The sequence below is a fragment of the Sinocyclocheilus rhinocerous genome, unplaced genomic scaffold (assembly GCF_001515625.1).
Source record: "Sinocyclocheilus rhinocerous isolate Xijiao unplaced genomic scaffold, SAMN03320098_v1.1 scaffold1427, whole genome shotgun sequence".
NCBI lineage: Eukaryota > Metazoa > Chordata > Actinopteri > Cypriniformes > Cyprinidae > Sinocyclocheilus > Sinocyclocheilus rhinocerous.
The window spans coordinates 342370-355238 of NW_015632469.1; the positions used below are offsets into that span (position 1 = coordinate 342370).

Sequence of the window (12869 nt, forward strand, 5' to 3'; positions counted from 1 at the left end):
ATGTATTTTCCTCCCATCTCGTATTTATTCCCTTTAGGGGTTCCGTATACATGTCATTTTCTTTCCGAACACGGTATTGGGATCACGATGCCGGCTCAACATTGTGATGTCTATCAGATTGTGTTCGTTTCAGAGAGCCACTGATGTGTTTCTGCGACGTACCACAGCACCGCTGTGATGGCATCGTCTATCGGCCCAACCCTAGATTTAACAAAGTTATTACATAAAGTGCTGTAAAAATTTCCAGAAACTAGATGTATTACTGTACATGCACAATACAGGATGCGTTACGTAAAAGTTGAAGAATCGTGCTTTCAAAAGCAGTTTTAATACCAGGCATAATAGCAGCTCCCTGATGCCCGAAATATATATGTAGTATAATTACCCATTGATATAACTGCGAGGGAAAATATTGAAATATATATCGTATTTATTCCCTTTAGGGGTTCCGTATACATGTCATTTTCTTTCCGAACACGGTATTGATACCGTGCCGGTGTAGTGCCGAAATTTGCACCCTGCCAGATTATGCACCCCCTAGTATTGGTTTAACCACAATGTAATACATTTGAACAGTTTTGTAGAATGAAAAGCCAGTGTATTAAAAAATAAACATTTTAAAAAATGGTTATTTTTGATACTATGTCAATTTGCAGGTTATTTATGGTTTACCACAATCTGCAGATACATGTGATCCGATATATTAAAGTAAAAGAGAAGCGATGTTACAAATTGATACATTTTTGTAACAAAGATTTTTTTTAATGTGTCCTTTGGCAATCAAAAGAGGCTTTTTTGCACCAATGGAATATACATTGTTAAAATATGCCGTCCATTCACTAAAACATTTTTGCTGTTTAAAGGTAAAGATCTTGCAGTTGCTTACTCAAAAGTATATGAAAATTGTTGTGATTTTAAATAAAAAAAAATAATGCATTGCAATGCATTTACAGAAAGTTCACCAACATTAATATTTGCTTTTCAGTTATAAAATTTGAGGGATTAAAGCAGAATGAACTCACTCTTTACTGCTCGATTTGTGTGACGACTTTTCATCCTGTTTGGACTTCTTACCGTCTGGTTTGAGACCATCGTCATCATTCTGTGGAAGAAACACAATAGTTATTAAAAAAGGTACACAATTGTTCAAAAGTTTGGGGTCAGTAAGATTTTTTTTTTTTTTTAATTGGTACATTTATTCAGCAAGGCCACATAAAGACATTTATTATATAAATACAGAATATTTCTATTTTAAATAAATGCTGTATTTTTCTATTCATCAAAGGATCTTTACTAAAAATGTATCACTTTTTCCATAACAATATGAAGCAGCACAACTGTTTTCAACATTAATAATATTCAGAAATGTTTACCGAGCAGCAAATCGACATATTATAGTGATTTCTGAAGGATCATGTGACACTGAAGAAGACTGGAGTAATGATGCTGAAAATCCAGCTTTGATCACAAGAACCAATTACATTTGACAATATATTCAACAGTTTAATTGCAATGAAAGCTCACAAAAGCCAATGTAGCCTTAGTGAGCATAAGAGACTTCTTAAAAAAAATAAATAAAAATGTTAATGACCCCAAACTGTATGTTTACAATTAAACCAAGGATACAACCAACATCATTCAGAGCATATTGGGCGTTCAGAAGGCAGGCTTTAAAAAGACAGGAAGTAAAACAGCGTTTCAGGCGGAGGGTGAAAAGTGATGATGCAGCAGTGTATAGTACGAGACAAATAAATCACGGAAATATGTGACCCTGGAGCACAAAACCAGTCTTAAGTAGCACGGGAATATTTGTAGCAATAGCCAACAATACATTGTATGGGTCAAAATTACCAATTTTTCTTTTATGCCAAAAATCATTAGGATATTAAGTAAAGATCATGTCCCATGAAGATATTTTGTAAATTTTCTACCATAAATATATCAAAACTAATTTTTGATTAGTAATATGCATTGCTAAGAACTTTATTTGGAAACTTTAAAGGCAATTTTCTCAATATTTTAAATGTTTTGGACCCTCAGATTTTCAAATAGTTGTATCTCGGCTAAATATTGTCCTATCCTAACAAACCATACATCAATGGAAAACTTATTTATTCAGCTTTCAGATGCTGTATAAATCTCAATTTCAAAAAATTTACCCTTATGACTGGTTTTGTGGTCCAGGGTCACATATATTCTAGCAAATCCCCCCAAAAAATCCCCACAGAAGAGCTGCCACCAACCTTGTGTTTTCTCTTCCCCTTGCTGGCTCCCTTTTCTCCCGGCTGTTTCTGCAAGTCTTTTCCTTCAGCAGGGGAGCCCCTCTCCGCTTTCACCTCGGTTTCCTTGTAGACTCGACCAGGCACTCTGGACAGCAGACTGAGGTCGATCTGCACCAGCAGTCTGGGCGGCAGCCTCCCTTCTTGGTCGCTCAGCGGGGAAAGCATAGGCGAGAACAGGACAGACGGGTTCTCTGCATACTGCTCTCTTGGCGTCTGCGAAGATGAGGGGACGCTTTCGTTGCCCTCCGAGTCCGACGCTGACGAATCGGATTCTATGAACTCACGCGACTTGCTGGCCGGTTTCTTGCGTTTGTCTTGCGCCGGGCGAGGGGAGGAGGTTTTGGGCTCCTTCTTGATGTTGGGCTTGCGGAGGCCCTTGTTGGGAGCACGGACTCTGTGCGACGGGATCTCGGGCGAGGGTTCGGTCTCCACCTTGAGCCCACCCTTTGGCTCCTCCACCACAGGCGGCTTGTCTGGCTTTTTAGGCTGCTTCTTGCCCACCTCCAGTCGCCGCCCCTTCTGACTTCCCCCCTCGCTCTGAGCGGGAGACCTCTGACTTCGCCTGTCTTGCCCCTTCTGGTTTGGCCGAAGGTCTCGCCCGGCAGAGGGCGCCGTGTCTTTTGAACCCGAGCCACTGTAGACCCTGCTGGAGTTTTCTCCTCGCCCCTCTTTCTTATACTTTGTTGCCGTCGTGCTGCTGTTCTCCACCGGAGAAGCAGGGGACGACTTGTTGACTTTCTTGAACCAGTTGTCCAGCTGCCATTTGTTAGCCGTGGGCTGTTCCCGCTGTGATGATGTCAAACAGGGAAACATGCATTGAGTGTGACATCAAACTCAGTTCAGCATAAAACCTAATCTGGTCAATTATATATAGGCATGGTCTAACAATGTTGAGGGAAATATACACACATTATATATTGCTAGGGTTGGGGATTGAGAACCGGTTCTACATTTCCAAGAACCGTGGATTCGATAAGATGCGCATTTCAATTCTGCTTATTGATTCCTGTGTGCGCATTTTAATGTGAACATTCAAGCGCAAGAACACGCGAAAGAGTGCTCACTCTGCTGCACACATCCAAACTGCACTCATATAGTGTGCGAATACCAAATTGAGCTCTCTGACAATTCTACACAAAATTGTTAAAATTAGTGCCGTCAAATCGATTAAAAAAAATAATCGCACATTTTCATGTAATAAATCACGATATTGTCAATTTCACATTGAATCTCCAAATTAATGTAGAAACAACATAAAGATCACGATATTGTCAATTTTACATTGAATCTCCAAATTAATGTAGAAACAACATAAAGATGGTATATTTTAAATATGTGTTTAATGGCATCTTTTTACTAATTAGCCTATTATTAATGGAGGCCAGTATCACTGATACAAATACTGCTACTGATGTCTCTCTTAAAATGCATTTTGCCCTCAATTTTAGCCATTAATTATAGCCATTCAACATTACAGTATAACTGAAAGGCATTATTTTTAACATTTAATAGGCTTTGAAAATATAACATTTATTTTTAAGTTAACCTAAAACAATCTTCACAAACCATAAATTGTATATGTATACTATACTATAAATTGAACATAGATTAATCTTTATTCAAGCTACAAAAGTTAATCAGCGAGCATAGCAGTGACTGATTCTCTTTTCTTTTGTTCTTTGATTTCCATCAATGACAGACTGCAGCAGGTTTCACTTTAAAAGCAGCGCTGTCTCTTTAAAACTTGATGCACGTGACGCGGATCTGACACACATCTGGTTTTCTCTCTTTATCCTTTATGGCCATTTAGGACTTTTTAACTCATTTAAGACAAGGTTTATGAGGTCACTTGCCAAAAATGGGTATTTTGACAATTTTGTCCGTGAAACAGAACTCAGTGCTGCATTAATTGCAATTAAATATTTAACGTGTTAAACTGAAAAAAAAAGAATCGCACAATTAACATGTTAATTTTGACAGCCCTAGTTAAAATATACTCATAAAAACACAATTAGTTTTGTCTTAAGTGAATGTAAACCATTGAGAAAGAAGACGCATGTGTATCAGGTTACAGGATCTGTGCATTTGGTCTTAAAGTGACAGCAGCCTCTACCTGCTGCAATCTGCGTCATTACCGTTAATCAAAGAACAAAACGAAAGACAATCAGTCATTGATCTTGACTGAATAAATTTTTTTTTGTAACTTTAATAAGGATTAATTTACATTTTATTAATAAAAACAAAACCTAGTGTTTTTTAAATTGGATTTTAATTTCTGTACTGTTTTATTTGTGCTATTATTAAAGTGTTTATCGGTTATTGTTTTATTAATGACTGTCTACTTGTCTTTAATCATGTTTAAAATCGATATTAGTTAGTCTAGCTGTTTTTGCTGTGGTACTTTTATTAAAACCATAAGCAAAAGTTACTATTGGCTGTTTATTTATTTTTTTATTTTGTAGGATGCCGTTCATGGTGTTTTGCAAAAAAACAGAATAAATATGTCTGATATCTAAATGTTTGACTTCTTTTTAATCAAAACTGGGAATCGGTAAGAACTAGAAACGAAAAGCAGAAATGGAATCGCAAAACCGATACCCAACCCTACATATTGTGTCATTATCATAATCCTGCTTGGCAGTAAATCAGCTTTCACGTGAGGAGTTGATCTATGTGTGCGACTGAAGGCTGTGTTTGTGCAGGAGATTCACCTCGGGTGAAGCAGGACGAGGTGGTTCGTTGTTCTCACTGTCTGTAGAGCTGCTCTCGCTCTCGCTGTCTGAACCGGAGCTGCTCTCTGAACCGCTGTGACTGCTGGTGTCCACTTGTTCAGGAGCCTCGCTGTTATTACTGTTGTTACTGGGGTAGACATACAACTTTATTACCGTCTTGTTGGCTGCGTGTTTCCTCATGCATTCACTTCAACTTTGCAAAGGCACAAATCCAAGTGAGATGATGTCAATACACTCCTTGAGCAAGTTTATTCACCAAAACCCCCATAATGAGCAATGTGCATCTCTTTACCCGTCATTTACAAGATTCACCTAGGGCCGTTTGCACCAGCTGTGCGCAAGTTACAACTTAGCCTAGTTTTGACATAAAGGGACACTATGTTACAACATACACCCAACTAAATGTTTCTGCATTGCACTATTGAACTTAACAGAAATGCAACTATGTATAAACTAAATATTTACTAAAGCCCATGAGCAGGAGAAATAAAATAGCAGATTGACTGAATTGCATCAATAAGCTCATGTTTTAGTTCTTCTTAGACACATGATGATGATGACGACATTTGCACTCATTTACACAAACTATATTAAAGGCATAGCTAAATGTGACATTTATTATAATGGGTTTATGTGAAGATAATTTTATAGTAAGTTTAAAACAATGTTATATATTTTTTAAGTTCTGTAACAATTAAGGCCTATTAAAATGATTGCACAGCTTCAATGTTGAATGGTTGTATTTCCTCATGTTAACCAAGAAATTTATTTAAAAAAAATAAATACAAAAAATCTATCAGTAACAGAGGCATCAGTATTGGTGATACTTGCCTGCATTTATAGTACTTTTATATAAATATTTATACACTGTCTTTATATACTGTTGATTCTACATTAAAAATTATCATACATATATTTTCACACTGAATCTAAAAAATAATGTAAAGTGCGATTAATCAGGATTACAGGAAAATGTGTAATTAATTAGTTAATTTTTTTATTGATTGACAGCACTAATAAAAATACTTAAGTTATTTCATGATTAAGCATCGTATGTCAGTGGAAGCGCATGACACAAAAGTAGTTAGAATCAAGGATAAACTAAAATTACAAATGCATTTGAATATAACTTCTGCTTGTGTTTGCGATTGGATCTTTGAGGGTAAACATCATATTCGCTCGCCTATGCAGTACTTTTTAGAGCTTATGACCTACCACCTACATTCTGAAATAAGAACACATGGTGCAACCAAATAAAGTACAGAGTTACTTACAAACAGGCTAGTAGCTACTAAGTCTCTAGCATGGACTTTAATTAAAGTAGGAACTTACGAACGGCTGGTGCAACTCTACATTAGGGATTTTAAAGTGTGTGGAGGGCTGGAGGGAGGCTTTTGCAAATTTCCTCAAATTTGCCTGCAACCATTTGATGCATTCCCATTGCCATGAAAACAACAGCAAGTGATAACTCAAGACAAGCTCAAGTAACATCATAATCAAGAAACATGTTTCAATGATAAACTCCTTTTAGGTTTTTGACAGAAGCAAAGTGCATAGTGCAAGATCCTGAAATAACACACTACAGAGTTTAATGTTTCAAACACCAATGGCACCAACGATCAGTGTGATGATTCATTTAGACAGCAGCAAAAAGAACTGGATTTCATTTCTTTCACGTAGGTATAATATCATAGCACATTTCATATTGCTCCTAAATCCCAACATTTCAAATTGTGGTTAGCTGCGGTCCCTTCCTATATAAGCAGGCAGTTCTTGGCCAGAACAAAATGCATTATGGTCCAGAAAGTAGACCAGACAAAATTAGGACTACCTTAAATTAAGGCTAACCTAATGTGCATGTTGAAATGTTTCATTGTCACCTTACGGCATGGAATCAAAAAAGAAAAAGTACACAACTTCTCTGAATATTAGTTGGGGTTTGAGTGATGATAAGCTTGAGTGTGTCACCTTGTCGAGGGGTTTTTGGCAGGATCTTGCTCTCCGTCACTGTCTTCGCTGCTGCTGAGCTTCAGATCTTCATGCAGTGTGCTGAAATGAGAGCAAGACAAGAGGAGACCAGTAAAGCATGGGACACACCAAGCCGACTGCAAAGAACTAACGGCGGTGTTTGTTATAATGATGAACTGACTTTAACTGAAAATTTAGTGTTTACTGTTTTGCATTATTACACACTATTTTTCCTATTTAATACTGTAAAGCTGCTTTGACACAATCTGTATTGTTAAAAGTGGTATATAAATAAAGGTGACTTGACTTGTTGGCTGCGTCTGGACCATACAGCTGACTGCAAACTAGCATGCGTTTCTGCATGTCTATATCATATATATGTGACCCTGGAGCACAAAACCAGTCTTAAGTCACTGGGATATATTTGTAGCAATAGCCAAAAATACATTGTATGGGTCAACAGCAGCCATCAATAATCGATCCTGAATATCAGCTATATCAATTACTTTCTTCATTTTAAGCAGCTCATGTTATGAAAATATTCGACATGCATATGCAAAATGAATCTCGGATTGATCTACAGTCTAATGCTTGACTGAACTCTTCAAATAGATCGAATAGTTCAAACAGAAAAAGCTGCAGGTAGATGTAAGTATATCAGTGGCTCACTTGGACTGCTCGTTGTCGGAGGGCTTAGACGGCTGACTGGTGGATGCGCTCTTTCCTGAGAGTTTTTCTAAGAGGGGAAAACAATCATCAGCACACACAAATGAGCAAAGAGCCATTATAGTTTGATAAAATGATTTCTAAAACTTACTTTGGGCCCCAAAAGACAGGTGCTGGGCATCCTACAACAAAGAAGGCAACAATGACTTATTACACATACATCACAAAAACGTTTCACTGGTTTAAAATGCTATGCTAACAATAGATATAGAAGTTCAAAATGAATCTGGACACTTTCGAAAACTAGATCATCATTTGTCTGCTGAACGAACGAATGCAACTGAAGAGCAGTTCACGGGTCTAAATATGTTTTTGTGTGTTTTTAGTATTTATGCATGTAGGTATCATTCTCATTATTGTCGTCTGAACAACTCATTATTTCTATAATGTCCTGCAAACATGATAAAAATGGACAAGTGTGCGGCAGGTGTCCTGCTGCTCTGTGACCCTTTCAAGTCTGACCTTGGAGGTGGAGAAAGGAAACTTTGACAGCTCTGTCTTGCAGGGCGTGTGAATGGCTGTTAGTGGAGGAGGCCAGACCTGAGTCATTTCCTGGTGGAGAAAGAAAACAAAAAACCCCAATCAACAGATCTTAGAAACCAGAGATAAAGCTAGTATGTGAATTGCTTTGACAACTCAATGAAGGCCTGTTTTACACTGCATTTCCATGCGTTTCATGTCTTCCCTCTGAAGCTTTACAGTCTAATTGCATTTATACCTTCATTCTAATGCATCTCCAGTGACGGAGACACTTACATATTACATGAGAGGCAGCGTTAACCGAAACATTTCCATATTAGCACATTTTTTAAATACTGACATTACTTCCAAGTGCTTTCTGTCATTTCTTACAGCTCTATTCTTTACGTATCCCTTGTGAACAATGTTATTAAGGATTAGAAGTGAAGAAAATGTCAGAGAAGTGCCTCTCTTTGAGAGAAACTAAAGCCTGCTTTGTCAAGTTTAAGAGAGATCAAAAAACTTGAATTCTAAAGGTTTTCCTCAGATAAAATTGGAAAAACCCAAGACTATTTCAGACCCTATTAGACCTCATCAGACTAATAATAAAAAAAAACACATTAAACAAAACCATTAGCATGTTTTACCATGTTGGTAAGCATTGCTAGAATACTGTAAGAAGTTGCAAGGCATTATTAACATGTTTTTAACATTTAGCTAAGTGTTGCTAGCATGTACGCATGGCATTGTTAACCTTTTTAACATACCATTAACATTTAACAGTGCTTAGTGTTGCTAGCATGTCGTCAGCATATTTTAACATGTTGCTAGGCATCTTTAACATGTAGTATGTTCTTAGCATTTAACACTTAGCATGTCGGTAGGCATTGTTAACGTTTTTAACATTTAGCTAAGTGTTGCTAGCATGTTAACATGGAATTGTTAACATGTTTTAAAATGTTGTTAGTATTTAATATGTTGGCAGGCATTGTTAACGTTTTAAAATTAAAGTGTTGCTAACATGTTCGCTAAGCTCTGTTAGTCTGCTGTCAGCATATTTTAACATGTTGCTAGGCATCTTTAACATGTAGTATGTTCTTAGCATTTAACACTTAGCATGTCGCTAGGCATTGTTAACCTTTTTAACATGCCGTTAACATTTAACATAGTGCTAAGTGTTGCTAGCATGTCGTCAGCATATTTTAACATGTTGCTAGGCATCTTTAACATGTAGTATGTTCTTAGCATTTAACACTTAGCATGTCGCTAGGCATTGTTAACCTTTTTAACATGCCGTTAACATTTAACATAGTGCTAAGTGTTGCTAGCATGTCGTCAGCATATTTTAACATGTTGCTAGGCATCTTTAACATGTAGTATGTTCTTAGCATTTAACACTTAGCATGTCGCTAGGCATTGTTAACATGTTTTTAACATTAAGCGAAGTGTTGCTAGCATGCTTCTAGGCATTGTTAACCTTTTTAACATGCCGTTAACATTTAACATAGTGCTAAGTGTTGCTAGCATGTCATCAACATATTTTAACATGTTGCTAGGCATCTTTAACATGTAGTATGTCCTTAGCATTTAACACTGTTAGCATGTTACTAGGCATTGTTAACATGTTAGCATATTTAACATTGCTAAGTGTTGCCAACATGCTTGCTAGGCTTTGCTAATCTGTTGTCAGCATATTTTAACATTGTTAGGAATTGTTTACATTTAGCTAAGTGTTGCTAGCATTTTGTTTGTTAGGAATTGTTAGTTTAGTGTTGTTGTTAGTGCTGTTAACATGTTGATAGGCATTGTTAGCATATTTAACATGTTCCTAAGCATTGCTAACATGTTTTAACTTAAAGTGCCCCATTATGGATTTTTGAAAATGACCTTTCATGCAGCGTGTAACACATGAAGTTTTAAATCTGAAAGTGCACCGTGTATAAAGTCAACCCTCTACGCACACCTTGGCAATATAATCGCCATTGGCTAGTAAATTTTTTTGTTTACTCGCCAGACGGATGTACTATTTTATACACACACACGCGTTTACTTAGCTATCTAAATGGGGACATTACATTTATTGCCTCTCAAAAGAAAGAGTCGACTCTGAATCATTTAAATGAGTCGTTTTTAAAAACGAATCCCAAGCCGTTTCATGTTGATACATTATTATGGATTCATAGTCCTATAATATGGATCATTACTCCATATTATAAGACAATAAAAGTGTTTTTTGAACTCGCATGCATGTCAACTTGTTGTTGGGGACTCCCAAAACCAAAATATGAACCTTTCATAACCCATAATAGGGGCACTTTAACATTAAGTGTTAAACATTTAATGTTTTGCTAGCAAGTGTGAATAAAGTATAACAGTTTTTATTTTACAGCGAACTGTTCTTTCACTATTGACAGCACATAAAATGGTTTTTACCTTTAATATTTCATCAACACAGCTCGCATCTGCTCCCACTGAAACCTGCAAGAATGAACAAAAGCATGCAGATCTTTGCTTATCATCAATCAAATATACAGGGTTGTTTGTGAGCACAAGTATAACTTAATTTGTTGTCAAACCCTCAGTAGAGCTATTATACATGCAGCTTGCCAATGTTATTGTAAAGGGGTCGTAACATTATTATCATTATTACAGTAATAGGTCCTTATTATTTTCTTAATGGTTCATGCTAAATGGTGGAACAAAGCCAGAAAAGTCTTGCCCTGTTTTATGCTGGCTAGCTAAAATGTTACAATAAATCCCAAAGAAAATAGTCTTTTTTTGATGGTTTCATAAATCAGAACAAATGTTTGTACTCTGCTTTGTATAACTCACTTTTATGACTAAACAAAACTGTGTGATCCAACCGAATGGCCAGGAACTGAATGGCCAAATTTATATGACAACCTCATTGTGACACCTAGCATGTACACAAATAAAGTAAATTTCATGTCATAAAAACATGCACTTGTGCAACTTCTGCGTACTGTCATCGGAGGCACACGAGTGTGCAAGACTGCAATGATATGTCTTTTTTACAGATCTATTAATTCGTCCAAAAATCCTCTAGACATACAGCGACTGACTGAAAATGCAAATCTCTGACAGTAGGTGGCGCTTATGTTAAAGCAGAAATATAGCGGTTACCCTGGTACACGACACTTCTTTATTCGGCATCATATGGAGGTAACTCTTTACATATAATGCATTATCAAAGTAGTTTTAATGCATTAATTATTACTTGTAATGCACGTTATAATGCATTGTATGCTGAATATTTATAACCACAGTTATAATACATTATACTAATTTTCTTAATTAGTTAATTACTTCTATTCATTGGTACACCTTTTGAAAGTACAATGCATTTTAAAAAACAAATGTTATAATGCATTTTGCCTTTGGTTACAAGTACTTACGAAAAGATAAAATGCATTACGACATACATTATATAGACCTTTATAATGCATTATATATGAAGGCTTTAAGTAAAGCAAGCGTTACCAAAAACGCTTTAATTTAAGGACCAATTCTCACTATTAACTAGTTGCTTATTTGCATACATATTACTAGCATACTGACTGTTTATTAGTACTTATAGCACATATTAATGTCTTATTCTGCATGAGCATATTTTAGATCCCTTAATCCTGAAACTTAAACTCCTAATTTGCTGCTTATTAATAGTAAGGTAGTTGTTTATTGAGGAAAAGTTATAGTTAATAGTGAGAATTTGTCCCCAAACTAAAGTGTGACTAAAAACCTTTCTGAAGACAGTCAGTTCCTTTGAAATATATATTAAAAACTCTTTGGATCTGCGTGAAATAGCCTATTTCAATGTCAAAATGGTGAATTTTGCAACCAATTCGCAGTGTTGGGTAAGTTACTTTAAAAAAGTAATTAATCATTTATGCATTTAGCAGACGCGACTTACAGTGCATTCAGGCTATACATTTTTTACCAGTATGTATAATATATGTAATATATGTATAATTAATTACTAGTTACTAATTACATCTTCAACAGTGTAATTAGATTACTGTACAAATTACTCTCTCCAAAAAGTATTTAATTACTTATTACTAATTACTTTCTAAATCCTATATCAACCTTGACAAGTTAATGATGCAAGGACAGACATGAAACGGTTCTTTTAATTCTTTTAAGTCAACCCTCTACGGACACCTTGGCAATTGAATCGCCATTGGCTAGTAAATTTTTTAGTTTACTCGCCAGACTGACTCAGACTCATTTTAACTGAACTTCGGACTGGTGGTGGTGCTTTTTTGGTCATTCAGTGTTTGTACAAAAAAACAAACAAAAAAAAATATCGGGAAAAAATTAACAAAAATACTGATAAGATGATAATGATACGAATTCTACTAATAAGAACAATATAAAACGCACTAAGGATTAATGAGCTACTGGATTCATGAATATTAATCAGGTTGTTACGTTCGCTCGAACTGATTTGCTGAAATCAAAACGGGGACGATAATAGGTGAGCGCCAGCCAATGAGATTGCCGTTTGCGCATTAGTTCGGCCCACTACCGGAGAAAGCGGCAGTTCTTAAAAGCTGAAGAATTCCAAAGGAACGCCGTTATTTTGAAAAGAAAATACAACAAAGAATAGCGTTTACATGTAGCGCGTCAATTATCGCTCTCTCTGCGTGTGTGTGAGACAAAGTGACGGCAAGGTGTGCGC

The 12869-nt window shown here is 36.2% G+C and overlaps 1 protein-coding gene across 1 annotated transcript in view; it reads right to left on the reverse strand.

Moving 5' to 3' along the window:
* Positions 1 to 12869, reverse strand: part of LOC107742451 (AF4/FMR2 family member 4-like) — a 48633-nt gene that overhangs the window by 12013 nt on the left and 23751 nt on the right. The window contains 8 exon segments of the mRNA XM_016555416.1: positions 1023 to 1102; positions 2244 to 3068; positions 4994 to 5141; positions 6983 to 7063; positions 7652 to 7718; positions 7800 to 7830; positions 8171 to 8260; positions 10601 to 10645. Coding sequence (XP_016410902.1) covers positions 1023 to 1102; positions 2244 to 3068; positions 4994 to 5141; positions 6983 to 7063; positions 7652 to 7718; positions 7800 to 7830; positions 8171 to 8260; positions 10601 to 10645 — 1367 coding nt within the window.